The sequence below is a fragment of the Sphaeroforma arctica genome (assembly GCF_001186125.1).
Source record: "Sphaeroforma arctica JP610 unplaced genomic scaffold supercont1.8, whole genome shotgun sequence".
NCBI lineage: Eukaryota > Ichthyosporea > Ichthyophonida > Sphaeroforma > Sphaeroforma arctica.
The window spans coordinates 53,007-77,220 of record NW_014040550.1 but is presented as its reverse complement, the minus strand read 5'-3'; the positions used below and the strand labels follow the sequence as shown (position 1 = coordinate 77,220).

The 24,214-nt window shown below is 39.8% G+C and overlaps 2 protein-coding genes across 2 annotated transcripts; one reads left to right on the top strand and one right to left on the bottom strand.

Annotated features, from left to right (window-relative positions):
* The first annotated feature begins 4,381 nt into the window (after positions 1–4,381).
* Positions 4,382–10,255, top strand: SARC_00294 (hypothetical protein). Its single transcript, XM_014306020.1, has 6 exons — positions 4,382–4,635; positions 5,695–5,835; positions 6,338–6,675; positions 7,079–7,251; positions 7,626–8,313; positions 9,929–10,255. Exons 1-5 carry the CDS (start codon positions 4,581–4,583, stop codon positions 7,819–7,821), a joined length of 903 nt encoding a protein of 300 aa, XP_014161495.1. The 5' UTR covers positions 4,382–4,580; the 3' UTR covers positions 7,822–8,313; positions 9,929–10,255.
* SARC_00293 (hypothetical protein) lies at positions 8,725–22,009 on the bottom strand. The gene is made up of 19 exons (XM_014306019.1): positions 21,883–22,009; positions 20,934–21,065; positions 19,994–20,107; positions 19,101–19,175; positions 18,379–18,482; positions 17,692–17,993; positions 17,220–17,379; positions 16,765–16,940; positions 16,282–16,438; positions 15,869–15,948; positions 15,218–15,343; positions 14,989–15,061; positions 14,457–14,524; positions 13,796–13,900; positions 13,092–13,192; positions 12,596–12,699; positions 11,745–11,831; positions 10,737–10,880; positions 8,725–9,919 (listed from the first exon to the last, which is right to left on the bottom strand). Exons 1-19 carry the CDS (start codon positions 21,944–21,946, stop codon positions 9,614–9,616), a joined length of 2,478 nt encoding a protein of 825 aa, XP_014161494.1. The 5' UTR covers positions 21,947–22,009; the 3' UTR covers positions 8,725–9,613.
* Positions 22,010–24,214: the final 2,205 nt, after the last annotated feature.

Sequence of the window (24,214 nt, the reverse complement as noted above, 5' to 3'; positions counted from 1 at the left end):
TATATATATATATATATATATAATATATATATATATATATATCCAAACTAGTTCTCAAATTAACATCTGTAGACCGTAGCTGGAAGATTACTCGCCACCTTCACACAACACACACAAGAATAGCAGAATCCTATTGTGTACAACACTAAGATATGTATAGAATCGGATGAATTATTTTCAGCGCACAGCAATCAAGATGTATATATAAATATCTTAGCCTTTCAAATTAGAGGGGTAGGTATGACAACAATATATAAGAAGCAAACTATTATGTCATCTATGTGCGCAGTAAATGTATGTATTATGTATGTACTTTATAGAACGCTAGTAGCATGTGCGCAGAAATAGAGAACGAATTTTTAAGCCTAGCCTCTGTTCTATTTTAGGTTATAATGTCAAGTGTCAATTGTCAAGCCAATTCGGTCATAACTCATATTTCGGACATGGTATATTTTTTTACACTCAGAAACTTCCAAAGTTCCAAGACAGTGAAGGTACTTCCGCAATTATATAAAAAGAGTGATATTTGAATATTGACATATTGGGGAGAACGGCGCTAGAATTATTTAGAAGCGATATTAATAAATTGAAAATCGATGGAAAGTTCACCCGGTTTGTATGGAATTTGTCTGGATCAAAAACAACTCAAACCAAAAATTTGACCACTGTTCTCGATGCGTTCATCGGGTGAAATGTGGCTTTGGCACGTTCTGGAATCTGGACACAAGATGAAATTGACACAATCGGTGAAGTATTTCAAAAATATTGTTTTTGGAGGCCGAAAACAGTCAAAAGTCAAAACACATCCATTCAGACCTGGTTGTTAGACCAATTCCGTTTTCCGGACTAGTATCCAAAAGACTAGCCTTGTGACTTGTGATTGGTCGAGAGGTCATGGCTCAGTTTGACTGTAAATCATCCCATAGTGTGTATACTTGCTGGTTTTATTTCCTATTATGTCTCAATGATTGTATCATCGCCTTCCTTCGGTGAAGAAGTATGTCATTACTGTCTGAGTCTTTGCTTCCATTATGGGCCTATCGCGTTCTCGGCGCTAACCTCTCTCTATCTGATATAAGCTCAACCATTATCTCCCACAAATGTTGTGATAACCTGTCTTGATGGCATATATAACTCCTGCATCTATAGGCTGATATGCCGCTGTACTGTTCTTAGGCAAGAGTACAAAATGTACCCCATACCTTTCTTCCTCTATATATGCACCAAAATTATCCATCACGAGGCAAGTTGGTTCTTTTGTTCGCTTACGTACGTGTTTGAGGAATACTTAAGTGAAGCACCACTCTTGAATTGTAGAATCATTCCATGAGCTTTTTTGGTCTATGTATGGTAATGGTGGGTCCACTCCTTTTAAACTTCTGGGATTTTTGTATGCGCCTATGACCGCTAAAGGGACTTTATCACTTCCCGAAGCATTTGTGCATACGATCAGTGTCACTCTATAGTCTATCCTTTGCACTGCTTAGCTCGTCAAAATTTGAAACATAAGGGAAAAAAATGGCCATGTCTGAAATTTTCAGGACTAGTATCCAGGTCGACTAATTAACCAGGTGACTATTAACCAGGTCTGACTGCACATAGCCTTCTAAATTTTATAAACAAACTATGAAAAATAGGCCTATAAATGGCGGATAAAATAGAGCAAAATGTGGCAAATTTGAACAACTTTTCGGCCTGTATGGACCAACAATTCATTTTTTTTCAACTCGCGGGTTTTTAAAAAAAATCACAAAAGAGTTGTTCAGATTCCAGAACGTCTCAAAGGCACATTTGACCTCGATATACATACAAAACAACGATAATAGACTCTATTAATGACATAGAGTGGCAAAATCGTATTTTGCATTTGACTCAGAGCCAAATTCAATGCCAACCCGATGTATTTAAATTCCATTATGTATTTTTAAAATTTCCAAATATTTATTGTCGCATCCTCCTCATTGTTTTCTTTATTTTCTATTTTCGATTTGGCATAGCCGCATGAAAATTGAACAGCTATGGATTTGAGCCCAAATTTGTTTTTAGAAAGGATATGATTTTATTATTATTCGGATATTTGCGACTAGTGTTGCACGGTCGGATTTGCAAACTTTAAAAAAAATAATTTATTGGGAAAATACTGACCTACAAAATTTTGAGGTATATTTTTTTCCTAGTAAATATTGGAGCGCAATATTTCTGGGGAATTTCAAAATATGACCTCAATTCTGTTGAATATTCGAGTAGTTCAATATTTTGATTTCTTCCGTTGGGACTTACATAGTTAAACGTTGGCATATATGCGCGGATCGGCCGAATGCTAACCTCATGAAGATAATAATTATATCTTTTGTATGATTTTTTACGTTTTAAAAAGGACACCTTTTATACCTATATAAGCCCTTATCAAAATAAATAGGTGCAATATTCAGGTCAGTGAGTATATATATTTTGTTCTGATTTTAGGTACTAATTACCAAATGCCAACTACCAAGTGTCAGGTTAAAAATTTCTGATTGACTAAAATTTATTGTAGGCCCAAATTCTGATATGTCATTTTGTCCCAAATAGAAGTTATTACTTTTATATTCCAAAAAGTGACAGTTAAAGGTTTAACGTTTATACAGTGACCCCATAACTTTATGAGGTTAGGCCGAATGCCCGAATCCACAAGAAATTATGTCGTGGCCAGGGGCCCAGGACCCAGGATCCCAGGAGGCAGAACATACGAATCATTGTTTTGATTTTAGTCTTTTATCATGCAGGTTTTGTTGGAGTAAGTGGAGTAAATATGAAGATGGAGTAAATCTGAAAATAGAACACGATAGTTTCTTCACAAAGTCAGAAAGAGGGTCTATTTTCATGGCCATCTTGTCCGATCTGCCATATTTTGTTCTTTCTTCTTTCTCTCGAGAGGGTCATGCTATTTTACACTCTTTTGGACCTCAAGAGAAATATACAACAAAATCGAATATTGATTAATATTTAATATTTTTTATGTCGTAAAGTGGCAAAATTTGGGATTAGCAAAACCATCGAAATCATGGATTTGAAAAGTATGAGGCATATTTAAATATTAGGATGTCCAGTCAAACCTGGAATATTGTCCAGGGTCCGATTTCGGCCAAAAATTGGACAAAATGGTATGTACAAACAATAATGGAGGTCGACAATAATAGAGGTTTGACTGTAGTCAAATACCATAATTTGGAAATACTGTCAAATATAAAGAAATATCAATATGTTACCGGAGTAAAGTGTTTTATAATAGTTCTCCCCCATAGCCTCCATAGGCCTAAATTTTCATCGATTTGCCTTAAAATAAAGTATAAAAGTATGTATCATAGCAGATTTCAAATACAATTTTTACTTTGCTGGTGGTGGGCAGTTGGGCACTGGGCGCCCCTGGGATGAGTGGGGTCTGGGTCTCTGGGGGCTAAAGTTAGACGTACACAGGTAAACGGTTGATTTTATCGATAAATACATAACTTCGTGTGATATTATAAAAGTTACAACTTTTATTTGGGACAAATCAGTTGTCAAATTTTTTAACAGTGCACTCGATAAATTGTCCTATCGTTGAAATTATGGGCGCTCTGGGGGTACGTATTGATACATGGGCGCGCCAAAAACAACAGGACAAAATTCTGACATCACCTTGACCTGGATAAAGTACCATCAGACTGTACCTATCAGTTATAAACGTTGTATTTTTATCGGTAACTTTTGATAAATAAAAGTTATGACGTTTAACCTATTAAAATGAGGCTAGTCTGGGCCCTCGGGGGTTGTTTATGGCCGCATGGGCAGTGTTTATTTAATTTTATTATTGTTTCCGTTTGTTTTTAATATTTCGTTTTCTGTGTTTTGTAGCTGTTAGTTTGTTATTTTGTTTTTTTTGTACAATAACAAAAAAACAACCAAAAACAACGTCGTTCGGACGTTAGTGCGATCTCCTATATTTTGTTAATTTTAAGTCTTCTTCACTTTCAGAGGGCTTCTGATTTTAAAAACAAAACAAAAATGAAATTTCCAAATCGAGTCCACTCATCAGTCCAGGACTCCAGGACTCCAGTGCTTTTTACGAATATACGAAACGCACCTTCAGAAATTCCATGTCTTGGCCAATCGGCGGCATCGGATAGGTGATTTCTGGCCAACGATCAACGTGGTCGTTTGTGGAACATTGGAAGTCTGGAACTAAATAAATATAGCCCGTTACACGCCATAGGGGTTTCCGCCCCGCGGCACCGGTCAGGCATTAGCAACAAAAAAAGTGAGCAGTGGCTGTCACTTACAGATTCTTTTGATTACCATCTGATAAATAAATATGTATTTTTTTTTGTGGTGTTTATTTTTTTTAGACCTACATACTAACTGCGGAATGAATGCCGCACTGCGCCCCTCCCCTATATTATACCATCCTGATATGTATGTAGACTATATAAATAGGTGGTGTTGCAAGGCAAGTTTGCGGCATATCCTCGGCGTTGTTTTAGGTTATTTTAGGTTGTTTTAAGTTGTTTCAGGTTGTTTCAGGTTGTTTCAGGTTGAGAGTCGTTCATCGCAGTTGCATTAAAATGGCACCTTCAGAAAGCAAAAAAACCCGGTCTCCGCTCCAAAGTATTCTCTCGGGTATGTATATTTTGTATCTTTATGGGCTACACCTTAGCATAGCTAAGATTGCCACCTGGAAATGCATAATTTCAGTCTTGTCACAATTTTATATTTGTACTCATAATGGTACGAAAGTGTACTTTGTTTTAGTCGGAGAGATTATATAGTGTGTATTACACAATCCTTCTTGTTTATGATATAAATCAAACAATATACGTTCGAATTCTAGCCGCATTTCAAAACAACTGTTTGGTTTGAAATGTATTCTACATAAAAATCGTACTTTTTTTTGTACATGCACGAGTGAATGCTTCGAATAGAGCATATGTATGAGAGTGATTCTATGTGTGTACCAATACAAGTATATTCTGACGTATGCAAATTCGTTTCGGTGTCCTTCAGTTTCATACACAACTTTAACCATAAAATAGTACGTCGCAGGATCGCTAGCACATGTGGTCGACGTCGTTACTTGGTAGTTAAAGAGTGTGCTTGGACACGAACAAATCATGGCTATTTGTGATCATTTTCAGTCTTGCAACGTTATCAGTTAAGTTTGGAAATCTATTTGCAAGCAATATCGAGCTCGCGACGAGACTGCCTTCTCTTCGTTCTATGTATGTAAATACACGTCATGTAAGGTTCAGTGCCATTCATTAAATTTTGAGTACTGGCATCTCCATATATTTACAACGGAATGCAAGTATAAATGGTTCGCTTCCATAAATACACGTAGAATGTCAACTGAGAGTGAACTATCTTGGAAAGAAACAGAATGTTCGTGTCTTCTAGAGCGTTCCAATGTATGAAACCTCTACTTCGCACACTTGTCAAATTGTGATAAAATACGGATATTCTATTATTTTTGCACAGATTCTCACAATCCGATCTGAAAGGTGGCCAATATAATAAACCCTGAAAGATCAGTCTGGTCCACATAGTGTTCGCCCTTACGATATTTGTTCTATGACCGCAATCGACATTGCGCTTCATGAAGCTTCACGAACATTGCATAGATTTGCGCTTCATGAACACCGCATAGATTCCAGAATGCTCACATTTTGATTATACCTACAGGAGGCATCTCTGGCGGAGTTGAGATCTGTATGACATACCCCACAGAGTTTGTCAAGACTCAATTGCAGTTGGATCAGCGATCGGCCACCCCCAAGTATAAAGGAGCCATCGACTGTGCCAGGCAAACCATTAAAAATAAAGGTATGCTAGTGCTCAATAGGATAGTTCTACCATTCATCTTCGATACCAAAGCTTCTACAGTAAAATAGATATACGCATCTCTGGCACATTTATGCTTTCGTTTCTAGTCTACTCCACACGAGTCTCTATTATTGTCCATATTGCATGTAATGTGAAAGACCATATTGTTGTCCCACGTGGCATACGTTACACGTGATGAGGGGCTGTCTTCATCTTTTTGACACAAGTTTATGAATGAATGGGGTTGGCCGTTATGTTGCTGTACATCGCACTTTCTGTCTAAGCGTATATGCTCAGGTAATAACGGAGAACACAGGGAGTCCCTATTGTTTAAGCCTCAATCACGAGACAGGTGGATATTAAATCATAATACACTGCAAATACACTGCTCTATCTGCATTCATAGTTCGCTCACACATGTGTGTCACTCATATCTCCCGCAGCTGGTACATGTCAAGTGTATTCCATAGGCTCACACATTCATGACTCGTGCACTGCACAGGTTTCTCGGGCCTATACAAAGGTATTACGCCCCTTCTAGTGGGCACCATCCCCAAAGTAGCGTCCCGATTCACGGCGTACGAGCAAGGAAAGGCTCTCCTCGCAGACGAGAATGGAAAGCTCACGGTGGGCCGAACATTCTGTGCGGGTCTAATGGCCGGTGCAACAGAGGCGGTGTTGGCGGTTACACCAATGGAGACCGTGAAGGTCAAGTTCATTGCCGACCAGAGTTTACCCAACCCGCGGTACAAGGGTCTTATTCACGGCGTGAGCACAATCGTCAAGGAAGAGGGTCTGAGTGGTATCTACAAGGGAGTTGGCCCTACTATCGTTAAGCAAGTATGTCTTAGTTGGTTTGGTGCGGTTATTATCGTCTCACGTGTCCCGCACGCATGTAAGCGTGCCCATTTGGACCGTATGGGTGACTATGTAGTGGGGTGCTTTGTATTAGACTTGTGGTAGACTTCCTGTCCAGGATGCGTGTCTGTGAAGTTTCGCGCAAACTTGAAAGTGTACTTTCAGAACTGATTCACGCTGTATGTTTCGCATTAAACTCAACATCACTTATTCGATCGTATTTGGTCATAATAATAGCCATGTAGCGCATACCTGGACTAGTTCAGACTCACCCGGACATGCATCAAATTGTCTCTATTGTCATATACTCGTGAGCACTAATCTGCACCAGAGTCTCGGTCTGTTCTAATCGCATCTCCTTCACTATACTTCTCTCCACCGCCAGGCTTCAAATCAGGCTATCCGCTTTGTAGTATACAACCGTGTCCGTGAAACACTTTGCGCGAAATTAGAACTAGACGCTTCTGTACCGCACGTAGGTGTCACCATGGCTGCTGGTGTGGTTGCTGGAACCGCCAGTGTCTACGGAAACACACCCATAGATGTAGTCAAAACCAGGTATGATTGAATGCGTGTATAAATAGTGAGCGCACGTGAATTGTTTTCCTTGTTTAGTCGATGAAGGAGTAGCTAGCGTTACAAGCCTTTGAATGCCCTTGGGAGGTTCATAAAGGTTCATACTGAGTGGGAAATAAGTTTAAAATGATATATCACCGCCCTATACCATGTCATGCATGTTACTAGATCGTGGGTGGCTCTATTTAGCATTGGTATCATCTGCTCAGTACGGACCCTCGTATCGCACATGACACATTTAATGGGCGATACTATTGTCTTATAAGTGCAACCGATGCCACAATGAGTTTCCTGAACATTCCTTCGTTTAATTGCGCAATACTCAACGCTTCTTGCATTTATTATTTTGTATACAGAATGCAAGGTCTGGAATCGAAACAGTACAAGAACTCGTTTGATTGTTTCAAACAAATAGTGCAGAAGGAAGGATGGAGTGCACTGTACAAGGGCGCCACTCCTCGTTTGAGTCGTGTCGCTTTAGATACCGCTATTGTATTTACGCTATATGACTTAATTTCTGCTCAGCTAGACAATCTTTTCGCCGATAAGTAATAAATTAATAGCTAAAGGACCCGTCCATTCTAGTTTTGCCCACATGGTCGATTATTTACAAGAAAATACGCGCTTCACTGAGAGTCCACTCAGAAGTAAATATTGATTGTGAATCCCATTCGCCCGTATTACGAGGTTAATCGAGTATGCACTCACTACAGCCACGAAGAAGCTCAGAAGCCACTCAGTCTTCAAGAGTTGAATGGTCTAGTCGGTCACAGATAGCAATACATAAAGGCGCACTTGAGGTGTTTCAATACCGCAGAAGTGAGTGTCTCAGGGATGCCATTGCACATAGTGACGAGGTCTAGCGTACCCGTGAACGAAAGGTTCATGCTCGTAGCTCAAGGCGATGGATATCTGCTGAACAAATTGGTCATGTTCGTAGCTCGAGACGATAAACAAAAACCGCACCGGCCAGTACGATTGGGTGACGATTAGCTGTGAATGCTCTGCCGCGATGCTCAGCAACGGTGATCTGGGAATGATAAGGTATGACGTATATATATATAGATATATATATATAATGATATACTTAAAATTTCGACGCGTTGCAGATGATTCACCAACAAAATATTACAAGTACAGCGACTGGCGTCAGCGCAACTGTGCATGTCCCTCCGATTCTGGACAGGTATATCATGATAGACACACCATATGAGAATTTTTTCACGCAATGAAGTGATAGCGTTCAAAACGGGTGCTCGAAGATTCCTTGCTAGGTTTTAAGACGCACGCTATCGTCCGGCATATTTTGATCTTGGCAAGGAGATTTCACATCTTGCGTGTGCTTATAGAAACACTGTCGTCGTCATGCTCGATAACACTTAGAGTGGGCTTCTTGAGTATACCGTCTTTACACATAATATACTATGTAGTCATATATGGCACATTTTTATTTGTATCGTTGATATCTTCGACTGGTCATTGTTCACCTTTATTACTTTTAACTGCTCTATTTACTGCAAGTCTTCACAAAGTACACGCATCTATTAAACATGCCAGCAAAATTAAATATATTTCTATACAAATTCGGCCAGAACGAGATTGTGTTGCAAATTTCTGACTTCGAAATTAGTTGTATTACATACACAGACAAAATCAATGCAATACGTGCCACTCTCATTTTCTCGCTCACAGAACTTAACGAGAATAGTCACAAAAGTGTTTTTAGTTTCATGTCTTTTGAAGAGTAATGCACTCCTCAAGGTTAACGAATTAACGAATTTACTTTCACGTAACGTGCTTGGACAATCTTGAGGTGTAACCGGCACAGCAGTGTATCGCGCAAGGGTTGCCACTCGCCCAAATCGATCTCGTTACATAAAATTGAGGTCCATTGTACACGCCTCTGTCTGGGTGTATCCATATCGTTAGAATGCATCACGTAGCTGCGGTGACTATGCAGTTCCCACTTCATACACTTCGCAATTACCTTCAGAGTGCACTAAACATCCATTAACTAGATGGCTTCGAGGAAAGTTATTCACCAACGGCGTTTTTGCTCCACGTCATAGTTATATATCGTGAATGCAAGTTTCGTCTCACGAAGCCATGGTCCGGTGAAACGTGCTAGTTTGCATATGCTTTCGCAGTTATGTCCCAGGACGAATGCTGATATGCATTAAAACTCCGTTGATTCTGTTCGGCAATGCAGTATTTGCTTACGAGAAACCGCTCCCGCATTTCTACTTGAACGTACACTTTCGTGCACGTGTTGCGGTCCTAAACAGAGGCACCGATACGATCACATTTACACAACTCTGCCTATGTTTAATGTCTATGCAAGAACTCAGTTTTTCGTCCGCTTAATCACATCATCGGGTATTACAATCGCATTTCTATCAGAGTCACTACCATCAGAACTCCCCAAGCTTCTCCCAGCTGTGTCATGTGCTTTCGAGTTTATGTACGGAGTGCTGTGAGTGGATCTGATAGTGGTACTGGCCTGAGATCCGCCCAATGTGAGTCCAAACGCAGACTCGCCATCGTCGGCAGTAGTGTTGGGATCGGTACTCTTGAACTTATCTCCGGTGTCCGCGTTTGTTGAAAACATGTTTGACGACCTTCTCCCGCTTGCTGCTGCCTTGCCTTTTCCCTGTAAAAGGTGGATTGCGGGTATACGACGAATGTTGGTTGTGAGAAACTTGTTCAAATCAATGCTAGATGCAAAGAGGATCCATTAAGCTGTGAAATGAATCCCGGAGTATGAACTTTCCTTCCTATCTGATAGTGTATCACATTGTCAATGGAAATGCATTTTTAACGAGATGCTACATAATTGAAAAACTGACGGCCTCCAGAAACTCATGAAATCGAGTGTACAACTCTGCCGGATAGATGTCAGACACAATGGAACGACCCCGCAGCGCAGATCATACGTAGTGAACGCTACGATATGGCATCTGACTGCAAATGGCCTATGTCTATTACCAACTAATCGTAACCTAAAAAACTAGAACGACTGAGTAGAAGTCAATTTGTCCGTTACACACCGTTGATCAACACGCTTTCACAAGCAAGCACAGATCACAGCCAACAAAAAACTAAGCTACCACCAGAGATTTCATATGATGCTCTCCAATGTTCGTTCTCATATACTGAAAACAATTATGCACATACGCGCACACAGCGAAGCTTTCATGGCAATACATAGTTATTACGTGTACAGCTGCTATCTAGATAGCACAGGTACTTCATTGTATCAGCCTTAACGAACTTGTTATTTAACATAGAAATGGGAAGATTCACGGAACCCTGGAATGAAATAGTGGACCCTGTGCGCATGGCTCATTGATACCTTGTGTTCACAACACTTGAAGTAGAACACATTGAGACGAAAGCGAATGCAGTGGGCATTTCCTTGTCACATTCCGAAGATACACAAGACCTCATATTCTTAATATCTGACTTACTATTGGTAGTGAAACAGTCTCCAGTTCATCCTTATTGAGATCGATGTTGACAAAGGCATCGCCTACATCACATTCGCCGTTATCGTACTCGTTTAACGGTGCGCTGTGAATGCTGCCATTGCTGTTTGCAGCGCTTGGGTAGTTCTGTTTTTTAGACGCCAATAAATTACTTGTAATTTAACACTGGGACAAGCATAATACCGGGTGATACTACAACTATGTCAAGGTAGCGTGACTGTATGGGTGTGATGCACAACATGTGGCTGTGGTGGAAACATACAGCAAGCCAAGGTGATTGTCACAAATTATACAGTATTGCAAACGGCACCAATGACCAATCGCGATCCGATATGAACCACTCGTGAGAGAATCTGCAGATAGATATGACTTAGTACGATTGCCGTCAATTGTTTTTTCTTTTTCCTCAAATGTGGTTCAGATGCGTTTTCGGATATTGCGCTAAAACTCAAATCCGCAATCTATATCCATTTGTAGAGAGAAAGTACGATGTTTCATCGAGCAAGATACCCGTGGTCAGTCGTGTTTCAATTCGATTTTGGCATCATGCAAGAACGATGTAACACTTAAAAGAACGATGTAACACGTACAAGAACGATGTAACACATACAAGAACGATGTAACACCTACACGAACGATGTAACACATACAAGAACGATGTAACACTTACACGAACGATGTAACACTTACAAGAACGATGTAACACATACAAGAACGATGTAACACTTACACGAACGATGCAACACATACAAGAACGATGTAACACTTACACGAACGATGTAACACGTACAAGAACGATGTAGCACTTACAAAAACGATGTAACACGTACAAGAACGATGTAACACGTACAAGAACGATGTAACACTTACAAGAACGATATAACACGTACAAGAACGATGCAACACTTACAAGAACGATGTAACACGTACAAGAACGATGCAACACGTACAAGAACGATGCAACACGTACAAGAACGATGTAACACTTACATGTGTTCCATAGTTCTCGCCCATATCCAGCACCTGACTCACAGTCAAGGGGGCTCCAATAGCATTGTCACGACTGTACTCTTCCGTCTAGTTGAATGCGCGGAGACATATATCAATGATGAGAGGTATCGTACGTAGCGAGACATGACTTACTGACTGCAATAAGCAAATGTAGACACAAAGTACACGAGTACTTCATTGCGTACGTGTCGGTAGGATACATTCTATGACATAGAACCGACAGTGTATGCATCATCGTCAATACGGAGAAATGCTTAGAGCGGTATACATTAAAAGAACCTGCGCGATAACAGTTTATACAAACACAGCTATACCTCTTAATGTCAGTATATGCTAACAAACACAATTGTAACTTCAGTATATTTCAACGAACAAAATTATACCTATTAATTTCAGCATATACTAGCAAACACAATTATGATGTCAGTTTCTTTCAACGAACAACTATACTTCATATGGTTAGTATTTGCTAACAACCACAATTATGATACAGTATATTCCAACGAACAACTATACCTCCTAATTAATTGGTAGGTAAGCTCACAGAAGGAAGCCAACGAACTCACAATCAAGGTACACTCTGCTTACAGAGAAGCAACGGTGAAAAAGCTAAAAGCAAAATATAATCACAGCTGCATTGACGCAAAAAAATCTTTACGGCGTTGAATTGACTCAGATAGCCATCGATTGATAAATTCGCTGCTAAAGCCCACAGAGAGGTACCGATTTGTTTGCTTTCTATCCTCACGGGGATTGGTGGAACGAAACAATAATGTCTGCGATGGTGAATTTTGATATGGTACTATAGAACGTCTGTGAACGTAACTTACTTCGTTGTGATACATGACAGCGTCATGCACGGCGCTGAACACCCTCTGTGAGTTGCCAATGAGCGCAAAGTAACCAGCCTTATTCAGTACATCGCGCGTAGGACCTGTCGCAACGGTATGTCCCATGAAAATAGTAAAATAGATAAACATCGGTCATCCGATATTTACAGGCGAATCTGACGTTGGCTTTCACATGTACAAATAGGCTTTCCAATCTGCTATGTTGGTGTATATGGAACATCGGTGCAAAAGAGAGGTCTCCGAGGTCTGCGCAACTACATGGACGTTCTGGAATACACGTCCCTTCTTTATGTATACTTGATTTGTAACGGATGGCGACCTAGTACGGGTAATTGTATATACACACTGGGCGCAAGGTTTCGTCCGGTAAACCGCAATTGCAAATAAGAACATCGTACAAATGCACACATACGCACCTACAGTAAAAGGACACTATTGTACCTGAATATTGAGAAAACGACACTTGTACACCGACCTTTGCATCCTGCGAGCAGTAATCTGCACTTGCGCGCCTCAAGATACTTGTGCATTGTACAAATGGTCAGCCCTCCCTGTAGATCCATATTGTTGACTGGACTGCGGAGAGAGGGGTTGTAGTGGAGTTGATATTGAGATAGAGAAACTCTAACTGAGAAGGCAAATACCTTTTGCGCAGAGGTCTTTGCCCACGCGTGTATGGTACTATCTTAAATAAAGCGGAAGTATGCACGTGTTGCAGATATTGTATCATTTTTCAATTTTTTATACTTCCTTGTAGAGTTTCAGAGAGATAACGAGATAAAAAGCGCTCACGTAGACAAATATACTTCTGCATTGCAAAGGGCAGACATACAGAAGTGGACGGACATAGGTATGGCTGACATACCGCAAGTAGGTAGAGGTGATATACAGCTCAACAAGTTTGCGTGTATATCTTAGCTATAAAAATTTGTTCACCCCATATAACTCAAATAGCATGCTGTACACTGGGTGTCGTAGTCGCGAGACCTTCAACGGACCTTACTTCATTTGCGGCACGCCGAAAGGTATCTGTATTCAGTACTCCTTCAATCCGGCCTCAATTATCGTACTGTTTTACCTGTCACATCCTCAATCGCTGAAACCCTAAAACCCTATAATACAACCACGCCAGCACACTCGCCTTATAGTACTCAAATGCCCAAGCACATCGAAACATACTTCATGTCGATAACAACATCCGTTATACCATCCATTGCATTGAATTGCTTGATCAGTCTGTTCTGAAAGTGGTCGGCGTTGCAGTACCATAACGACGCGCTGAACCTGAGGTTTATAAAACCAAATGGTGAAATGACAATGTTTAATGGCTTGAATAAGTCTAGTTGTATTTCAATTTTGACAAGCACAGTTGAGTAAGACAATGGAGCGTAGATGAATGTTTCACTAAACATCTTAGATCGAGTCATACCCTTGCAAGTATTTGCGAACAATAGTTAAGTTTAAATCTAGTATCTATCCGGAAAGTGCAGCACTACCTGTCTCCCTAGTCTCACTCAAAGCCACTGCACTTTGAATGGTCAGATCATATAAATTTGTACATACTCCAATTTAACTACTCGTAAAATTCCACAAGTTCTACACAGGAGTCGTGAACAGCTTAGAACTTCCCTATTATAGGAATTTCTATTGAATAAACGGGATTTTTTTTGCTCGTAGTATTTCTTGGATTTGATGCGATAATAGATAGCATCTGCACCAGGGTCTACACTCCTTCGCACACTACCCTATAAGGGATCACAACTCAAGAATCCTTGAACGAATACTAATACGTTTACAAGCAAGTGTCCTTTGGACCGATGGCATTGATTCAGTAACATACCTCCATACCAAACACTTGTCAATTGTGTCGCACTGAGTTCGATGTAAGTCACGGTACATTCCCGATTGCTGTGAATTCAGAAATGATAAAAGCTCAGTTCGGTGTGAGAAGCAATGTGAAGCGGGGAGTTGCAACGTGTTGCCATTGAAATTATTGGAGTTTGGGAGCTCTACACCTTATGAAATGGACTATCCGCTACCGATTCGGCAAACATTACTCACTCAAAATTCAAAACTGATATTAATACTGTGGAAACAATTTTGAATTGAGATGAAGTTGTGAGCATAGCACTTCGGATAGCCAACTACATATGTGTCACTGTTGCGTATAGTCATCAATAACCACATCCAACCTCAGATATCAAAGAGAGACTTCCAGAGTTGATGAAGTTGAGTAGAATTTTGAGCACCACTAAAGACCGATCAAAACGCAATACATATATCATTCAACACGTCATTGGGAAACGAGGACTTCTAACAGCCCACAAAAGACAAATCCAAGCAAACATTGTTAAGCAGGGCTCTTGACTAACCTTGTGGTACCCCAGCTGCGATACACGTGGCCGAGAAATCCAGTATACAACTACCAAAAGCGCCAATACAACCCTGCCGCAGACGAAAGGAGTGAGGTGAGCAACTATATACAAAAGGGAAATGTGGCAATCACGCGTGGCAAATAAGCTTGCAAAATCGTGTGGTTTGGTAATCGCTTATGAAATAGAAACCATCTTCAGAAAAATGCTCAATAAGGAAGAGACATACCCAACTATGAGACCAACTGTGATACCCAGCAAAATGGTAGCCAAATATGTACATATCCACACAAGCCATTCACTTTTGCTCGATCGCCACAGGGTGATGAGATCCCTGTGCTGCTTGAACATTCCTCTGCACATTGACATTTGAGGCGGTAAGTAATTCTTACATCACTACCCTTGTACGTTGCGTATTAAACCGATTCAGAAATCTGGATTCATTCAATAGAAATAGGCTCTATATCCAACCCCCCCTTCCCCATTGTCCACTCTTGATAATCAAGCGCTGAGCATGCTGGCGATATGCAATACTGTTGTGAAAATGTGCTGAATATGCTCTACAGGTACACGTTCCTGCCGGTAAAGTGTACCCTACGGCTTACAATTCACTAAAAGACTAGTCCGGCGTTGATTGTCGAGAAACATTTTTTTATGAAGCACATTTTACACCGGAAAAGTTGTTGTCGCACTTGGGAGTCTGGTTGTAAAATAAAATCGCACATGGCCACCATATACGTGCGCCCAGTGGTCCATATTCATGATCAAGGTGCTACATACGGAACAAAATGATTGTGGCATTTAGGTTCATGATCTCCCAATACAAAAAATACTTTCCACGTTATACAGTTTCCCAAGGCACATATACATTTCCACATACCTCAAACCAACAATGATGATGGCTGCTAGCACACTCTTTGGCAGATAAAAGAAGACACTGGTGAGACAGTATAAAACAACCTGGAATCGTTGGGGATAAAAAAGGCATTTTTTTTTGTTAGTATCGGAAAGCTAATGAAAATAATAAAATCCTTGGTATTCGATATCGAAAAACACTAATATTTTTTACCCACAAGGATGGTTTCATATGAGATCAAATCCAATTACACCTCAATAACTTCTTGCAGGAAGAAAAAGCCGCTTCGAACATATGAAGTGTGTCCACAATTATGTATGGCCGACTCGCATACGTCAGGTTACATTAAAAAAATATTGTTCCGCAATGCAGACCACCCCGACACGATTATAAAGTGATGCTATACACGTACTATGACAGTGTTGATATATACTTACTATGACAATCAAGGCAGCAACGATGCTTGGCAATTGTGATTTGGCTCCAATAGACGCGACTACAGATGTTCGTGATAGAGAGGCAGATGCCGCAATACACCCGAAGAAGGATCCCACGATATTGGTCGCTCCCAGTGCTATGAACTCCTGGTTGGAGCTACATTATAAAGTGGTTGGGAATAGTAGTGTGGCAATTCTGATCAATACATATTAAATGACCTTAGAAACTGAATCAGGCGAGCTTCGCGACGGCCATGTGGTAGTCAGGACAGAACCCCAAGAATGTAGGGGTCTAATCTTGGACTCGTTATGTGACTTAGAACTGATGCAGACTCTGAATCTCAGTCTACAAGCAGTGGTGGTGCACATACAGCTGAAACTAACACTATCAATAGTAATCTGCGTAACTTTAAACATCAAACAAATATTTTCGAAGGTACAACACTCGCATTTCACAGCAGCCACTCAATCATGTGCATGTACCTGGCTTTATATTGACCTCTCAATGCGAGACTTTTAGCCACACCTACAGATACCATATAGTCTACCAGTGCAACTGGCATTGCAAGCTGAGCTACTTTGACTATGTCTACCGATCCGAAGGGTGGCAGAGAGGGTGCGGGCAAACCTTGCGGAATATCTCCTATCACGGCCACACCCTGTGCGTAGTATGTAGATCAAGTGTAGGTGCTAGATTAAGTTTGTAGTAATATAGCGTGCATACAGCACTGTAAAGGCGATTTTGGCCCATATTGATATTTACGCATGCGAGCTGAATATTCCGACATTTGTAATGGGGAATGATAGCAAAGAAGCATCATATAATGAGGCGTATTTAAGACATACATCACTGTACTTTGCAAACACAGTGCACCACTCACTCCCATAGCTAACTAATTAGACCGAAAAATATATTCAGAATTCACCAGATGTCCCACCTTTTCGTCCAGTCCTGCAATATACGACAGTATAATTGCAGCAACGACAACTATGAGCTCTCCGGGTATCGGGATATTCCTCATCTTTGTCTTATACTTTTCATTCAACAGTTTAGTGATGTAGATGAATATCATGGAAACAATTCCGATACCTACAGACCTGCAATGACACAATCATAGAAGATGGATAATTATTCAACTTTTCATAGTTTCGTTATTGCCGCAAAAAAAAATTCCCACAATTTATTGGAGCCAGTGTTTAGTGTATCTGCGAGCTGGGTTTGCAGAATACGTGCCATACTAGCATGTTGCTTTGTGTGACGGTCAGTGTTCGTACGATCAGACCTATTTATATTTAATTCGATGGCAATGATACAGATGCCTACTCCAGTTGCGAGCGATATAGCCTCATACAAGGCAACGCTGCAACTACAGCAAAACAAAGAACAACCCATACAAAGAAACTACATACCATGCATTCGTAGTGCCCAGATGCGTGACGATGTACCACCATTCCTGTGGATTAGCAAAGGGATCATCATAGTTCGGGGTGTTGATCTGGAACAAACTGCTCAACTGACTCGTGGCGATACCAATGGCAGCTCCAGTGGTGAAAGACCGTATTACGGGGGTACTCATGTATATGGTGATAAACCCCAACTTGAGCAGGCCGGCTATAAATAGATACAGTCCCACTACGAAGGTCGTTGTGACAGCATAGGCTATGAACTCGTCGCTTCCGGGTACTCCGCCGTCTAGCGCTGCAGCTACACCCTAGAGAAGATATTAAGTGAGTTGTCGGCCAGCTGGAAGTGAAGATCGGAGACTATATGATTACACTTATGCACCACCGATCCTTTGTGCATGAAATTTGAACATACGCAACCCCAAAAGCATGTGTCGCAACCCTACTGACATCTAAATGTGAAAACACTTAGTGCAAGTAGTGTGGATTGTGATCAGAGATTCCGATCGAGAGTGCGACGAAAGCGAATAAAATGGATAACTTCCACGCCGACGAAATTTTCAACTTGTGCATGCATACATCATTACTGTGAGAATATTCCGCAGTTTCCAGGGATGACTTCCACTCCTATTAGCTAAATTGATGTACAGCGTGTACAGATAACAAATATATGTCTCCACATTATATACCTACCTGGCCAACCATAAGTGACGTGAGTCCGAAAGGACCGATGGATAGCTCCCTGGATGTGCCCAGGAATGCGTAGACTAAAGGAGGGAACACGCACGTGTACAATCCTGCGGGTGCGATGTTTGAACCAATGATGGAGATTGTATGAACGTATAGGTGCAATAATAAAACAGTCTCGAGGATGGATAAGCACATCGTTGAAGCATACGATTATTTCAGCATAACACAAATAAGCTTTAAAGCCGACAATACATACAAGCATGTCAAAAACCTAAGTGGGCAGTGAACACAAATATTAACTCAGTTTCCGGTGTAAGCGCATGAAACGGGCTGTGTACTACTCCGTCCATAACATCCTGACAAAGATAGAACTGTAGTTTACGGCTTCAACTAATGTGATGAGCTTGATGTGCCCTGATGCAGCAAAAAAAGATGATTGTCGCAAATTAAATTTTTGAGATCACACTACCATTGCGATGGCATTTTGTCGTTTTCACGAATATATATGCTATAATAAATGCAGAGGTTGGAACACAATTCTTAACACAGTCGTCTGTCAGCTGATGCATCGCGAGAGACTGCGTATAACATACCGTAAGAACTCAGGACACTGAACACAAGTCATACATCATCAGAAGGCGCAACACGGGCCGTTCTGCAGACCATGTGTTCTACAGGAGAAAGTGTCCCACAAACCGTGTCGTGAAAATCTGCATATCACATACCATATTGAGGCGGTACTCCAGCCAGCGACGCGAACGCAACTCCCTGAGGCAGCATCATGACAGACAACGTTATACCTACGCAACATGGGTGTAGAGAATAGTGTGAAATAGGATATGTTTAGACAAGGCCAGCTGATATCACAGTTTTCTTTGTATAGTAAGTGCACAGGTGGTTCTATGGTGTAATAATTTCATTGCTTACGCAAGAGAAGATGTATAGAAGGACCTGATGTGACTATGGATGATGTACACACGCCAAGTTTAAAAGATAAGATCGTGATCTACAAAAGTGCTATTCCTAGTCACAAATGAATATTGGGAGGACGCAGTTGTGGGCAGGGCTGGACCAGTTACACAACACACAACAATACAAGATTCTGTTGTGTTCAGAGAATCAGCTCACGACCAAGGATTTGAATAAGATTTGTGCATCAGGCAGCTCAGTATACGGAGATAATGCTTATATATAAATCTGCTGTATATAAGCCGAGCGAAAAAACGCAGGATTTTAATAGTAACTGAAGGCAGAATCGTTTGGAATTTCGTCTGTGTTGTTGAAGATATGACCAGAAATGCCGTACATCATATACACGTATTAAAGAGAGAGAACATTTGTCAATAACACAAATGGGTTCCATTCGCTGATAATCCCGCTAACGGCCTGGAACAGTGATGCTATTCATGATAAATTTACAAAATTAGCTGACCGGCTGCACAGACAATGAAATTGTGGACAACCTATATACATGTAAAATTAATGTCCTTGATATACTTCGTAGACATGCTGAACATCGTTAATACAAAACCTACATCTATTTGACAAAAGACGTGTGTGGGGATACCATAGTAGTTAGAGAGAAACTCAAGTGCACCTTAAGCTGAAGTCTACTTACCAGCAATCAGATCTACTACGATCCAGCTACGCCACTGATACGAAGGAATCCACTTCGTACAAGGAAACTTCTTTTGCGCCGCCTTCTTCCAGCCATCCTTGTCCTTAGGAAATGCTATTGCCGATGGACGTGACAAGTTTGCTCAATTTTAACACAACAGCATAACATACACACAGTGTCGCTATATATACTAGTAAAACTGCAATACACGAGCCTCCGACACAACACGTCATAAATATATAAATATATATAACACAAACACACACACACGCACACACACACACACATATATATATATATATATATATATATATATATTTATATACACTATATACACTATATACACGCTATATATATATATGTATATATATATATGTATTTAAATATATATAAATATATATATACACGCACACACACACACAACCACACCCACACACCCACCTACCTACCCAAACACACACACACACACACACACACACACACACATATATATATATATATATATATATATATATATATATATAACATACACACACACACACACACACGCACACACACACACGACACACACACATATATATATATTTATATACATACATATTTATATATATGTAAATATATATATGTATATATATATATATATATATATATATATATAATAGATATATAGATAGATATATAGATATAAATTGATTTTATAGATAATAGACAGATAGATTATATATTTATATATATATGTATATATATATATATATATATATATATATACGAGTGTACGTGAGTTCGTATACACCCATATATGTATTCGGCCAGAAGTGAGTTAATGCAAAGCTGGACATGTTAAAATTAAGTTAAAAAATTTGGATCTAACACGATATATCTATGCCTAACAAATATTTCAGAAAGATTTCGATATTCACCAAACGCGAGTGATACATACCATAAGACGCCTTGATTGCTTCGTAGGAGCCATCGTAGTGCGCGTGGTCATATTCTACAAACTCTATAAAGCGTGTATTTTCTCCTTGATCTGATCCACCGACCTCAGAGCTCGAAGCAGCGTCACTATTACCTGAAGTGGTTATATATGTTTTGAATTGCCAAGTACTTCTCGTCTCTCGCAGTACTGAATGACTTGGGTATGTAAGGACTGGTAACGCAATGATATACACTATCTGTCAGAGAGGACAAGCAATAGCTTCGTGTGTCTATGTCGCACATTGTTAGGTCTGATCAATCGACAACTGCAAAACCATCAGTACTTCCCCTTATACGAGCGTCTCAGAGTTAATCTTTGTTCCCATATGAATTTAAGCGCTGATTGAAGGCTATGCGAACGCAGTTAAGGGCATATACTCGTACGACTGTATCCTCAAGTAAGTATGTGCCATTGTACAGGAATATTGAATTGTTCTCAATACAAGTGCAAGTATTTTCAATAGGCTAACCATTCCCTTGAGGCTACTGGGTACAATTTATGAAACAACACAAACGGCAGAATCTAACGTGTTGAACTGGCTTTCGATTTTTTTGGACGAAGATTAGCTCGTACGAACATATGCTCTCATCCTATTAGAGTCTTTTGATACACGAACAACTCAGATGCAATGTAACAGTTGCACTCTGTAGTACGGGCGTGTTCGAAAAGGTCATTTGGGATGATATTAAAGCTTCTGTGGTATTAAAAGTTTACTTTACAGACACTTGCGATGAACAACATACGGAAAATGAATGGGTGCTCTCATCCTACTAACACCCTAAAAGTACTTCTCAAAGTAACTGTATTGATATAGTGATACATCAATACAAGAATACCATTAATACAATGTCACAGTTGCTTTCTGTAGTAATAGTCAATCGATAGTTGGGCGATATACAACAAAACATACGGAAAGTGAACACGTGGCTTCCATGCAAGGCAGCTTTGTTCTTGGGGCACCTTTTGCTCGCCATTCTGCTGATAACCGTCAACTTGTGCGGACACTACCGTTTACTTTTATACAGATACAAATCTGCTGATAACCGTCAACTTGTGCAGACACTACCGTTTACTTTTATACAGATACAAATCTGCTGATAACCGTCAACTTGTGCAGACACTACCGTTTACTTTTATACAGATACAAATCTGCTGATAACCGTCAACTTGTGCAGACACTACCGTTTACTTTTATACAGATACAAAACAATGAGTCAAAACTTGCCGCGTTGCATTTAATAAATAAAGGGGAGTACTAAAGTTTACATATATTATACTTTCGATTCAATAAAGATCCTTTAGATAAACTGCCGGAGCCCAGCTATCAATTTAAAATCACCTCTGGGGAGATGCACGAGCCTTCTTGTGTGTATGTGTATGAGAGGGTTTACAGCGCCTCAGCCTCCATGAGTCTATTTAGACAGAGAGGCATTTGTCAGCTGACGCCGGACCTATTAAAAAAATCCACTCACGCATCTATAGTAGCTTCTGGATTTATTTAATAACCATACATATCTGATAGTCGTTGAACCATACACATACAATAAATAAACTCTCGGCCCTCGGGGCCTCGGCCTTCTCTTCATCTCTTGGCCCCGTGGGGACTTGGGCGGTCGGTCTCGGAGCCGCATCAATAAAATAAATAAATACCAAAAGTCAGCCAGGTCTGTGACGAGACTCATCAATTCCCTCTCTTGTTGTGTGAAGTTGTAATGGTGTATATATTTTTTTCTAAATATATTCAAGTTAAAAAAAAAAGAGGTATTCCAGGCGACCAGGCCTACTATTTATTTTCAAAATATTCTGTATTTATTTACTGTGCCTGAACTCTGATTGTGAGCCAGAAGAGCCCAGGACTATTTTTGATAATTTTTTTTACAAAACCAAAAACATGTAAAAAAGTATACGTTCGCGTTAAACGTGAAACGTTTATCTTGTACATCAATATTGTATTTTGTTGTAAAAAAAACAGGCCTGTTCTTTTTCTTCTATATATATTTTGTAAAAAAAGCAAGTATATTTGTTGTTTAGAAAAAAACACAACAAACCAAAAGCCAAAAAAAAAAAATTTGTTTTCTATATTTGTAGAAAAAACATATTTTATTTGCTTTTGCTGCTCCCAGTGTCACACACTGCTTAAGAAAAATTGAGTGCTAATCCTAAATAGTGTGTACTGTATTATAATTTGTTTTTAAAAACAGTAGAGTTGTATTTACTATTTTAGACTATAAATATTGATATTAAAATAATATGCTTTAGAGTTTAGAGTCATATTTAGAGTTCTAGACGGACAAAAAAAAGCGTCAGGTCTTTTTGAATAATCACAAGAATAGTATTTATTTACACACTGTTGTAGTTCATTTTTTAGTGTTTTTTGACGGCTATGATAGTTTTTTATGTTTACTACATAAATACATGAAAAGCGTATACACCTGTATATCTTGTTGAACATTTGATCATATCTATGCTCATATAGAGTGTTCGCTGTTGATCTAGGATCGCATTCATCTCAGTCCAAACCAGACGCAAGCATTGAGAAACAAGAGTATTTTATTCCGAGGCGAAAGAGTAGGCGATGAAATGCAGACTGTCTACGACAATATACTGTATGGACACGAAGAGGCCGTGGACCGAGTGTTGGAGTTTGAAGGTAAGCTCATTATATACAACCCCCTGAACGCTCGTATTGGTTAGTCGTGCTTCGTTCAAATGCATATATATTTTCGAGGAATAAACGTCTAGATACAAAACAATACAAAAAAACACACACACACATGCATTCATAAATAAATACACACATACACGCACACTCACATACTCACATACACACAAGCGCACAAGCACACACACACACACACAAACACAAACACAAAAAACATACACATGAACACACACGCAAATTTATACACACACATGAACACACACACAAGCACACACACAAAATAACACAAACGAAAACACGCAAAAACACAAATACACACACACACACTCATATATATACATATATTCAAAAGTGAGTATGTAAATGCACGTATATATATATATATATATAGCAGCATTTACAAACTCACTTACGCACTACTATACACACACACACCAAGAAACGCACCAACGTACACCATCAAATACAAACAAAACCAAGTACTCACACACACATACACGTACACGTACCCGTACATGAGCACGTACACATACGCTACACATAAACATACACATACACATACACTTACCTATACACATAC

Coding starts and splice junctions, on each gene's coding strand:
- SARC_00294 (XM_014306020.1), top strand. CDS start 4,581: ATGGCACCTTCAGAAAGCAAAAAAACCCGGTCTCCGCTCCAAAGTATT. Junction 4,636..5,694: donor GCTCCAAAGTATTCTCTCGG/GTATGTATATTT, acceptor TTATACCTACAG/GAGGCATCTCTGGCGGAGTT. Junction 7,252..7,625: donor ATAGATGTAGTCAAAACCAG/GTATGATTGAAT, acceptor TTTTGTATACAG/AATGCAAGGTCTGGAATCGA.
- SARC_00293 (XM_014306019.1), bottom strand. CDS start 21,946: ATGGCGAGCAAAAGGTGCCCCAAGAACAAAGCTGCCTTGCATGGAAGC. Junction 21,066..21,882: donor AAGCCACGTGTTCACTTTCC/GTATGTTTTGTT, acceptor TAACCACTTCAG/GTAATAGTGACGCTGCTTCG. Junction 19,176..19,993: donor CGTAGTAGATCTGATTGCTG/GTAAGTAGACTT, acceptor CATGTTGCGTAG/GTATAACGTTGTCTGTCATG.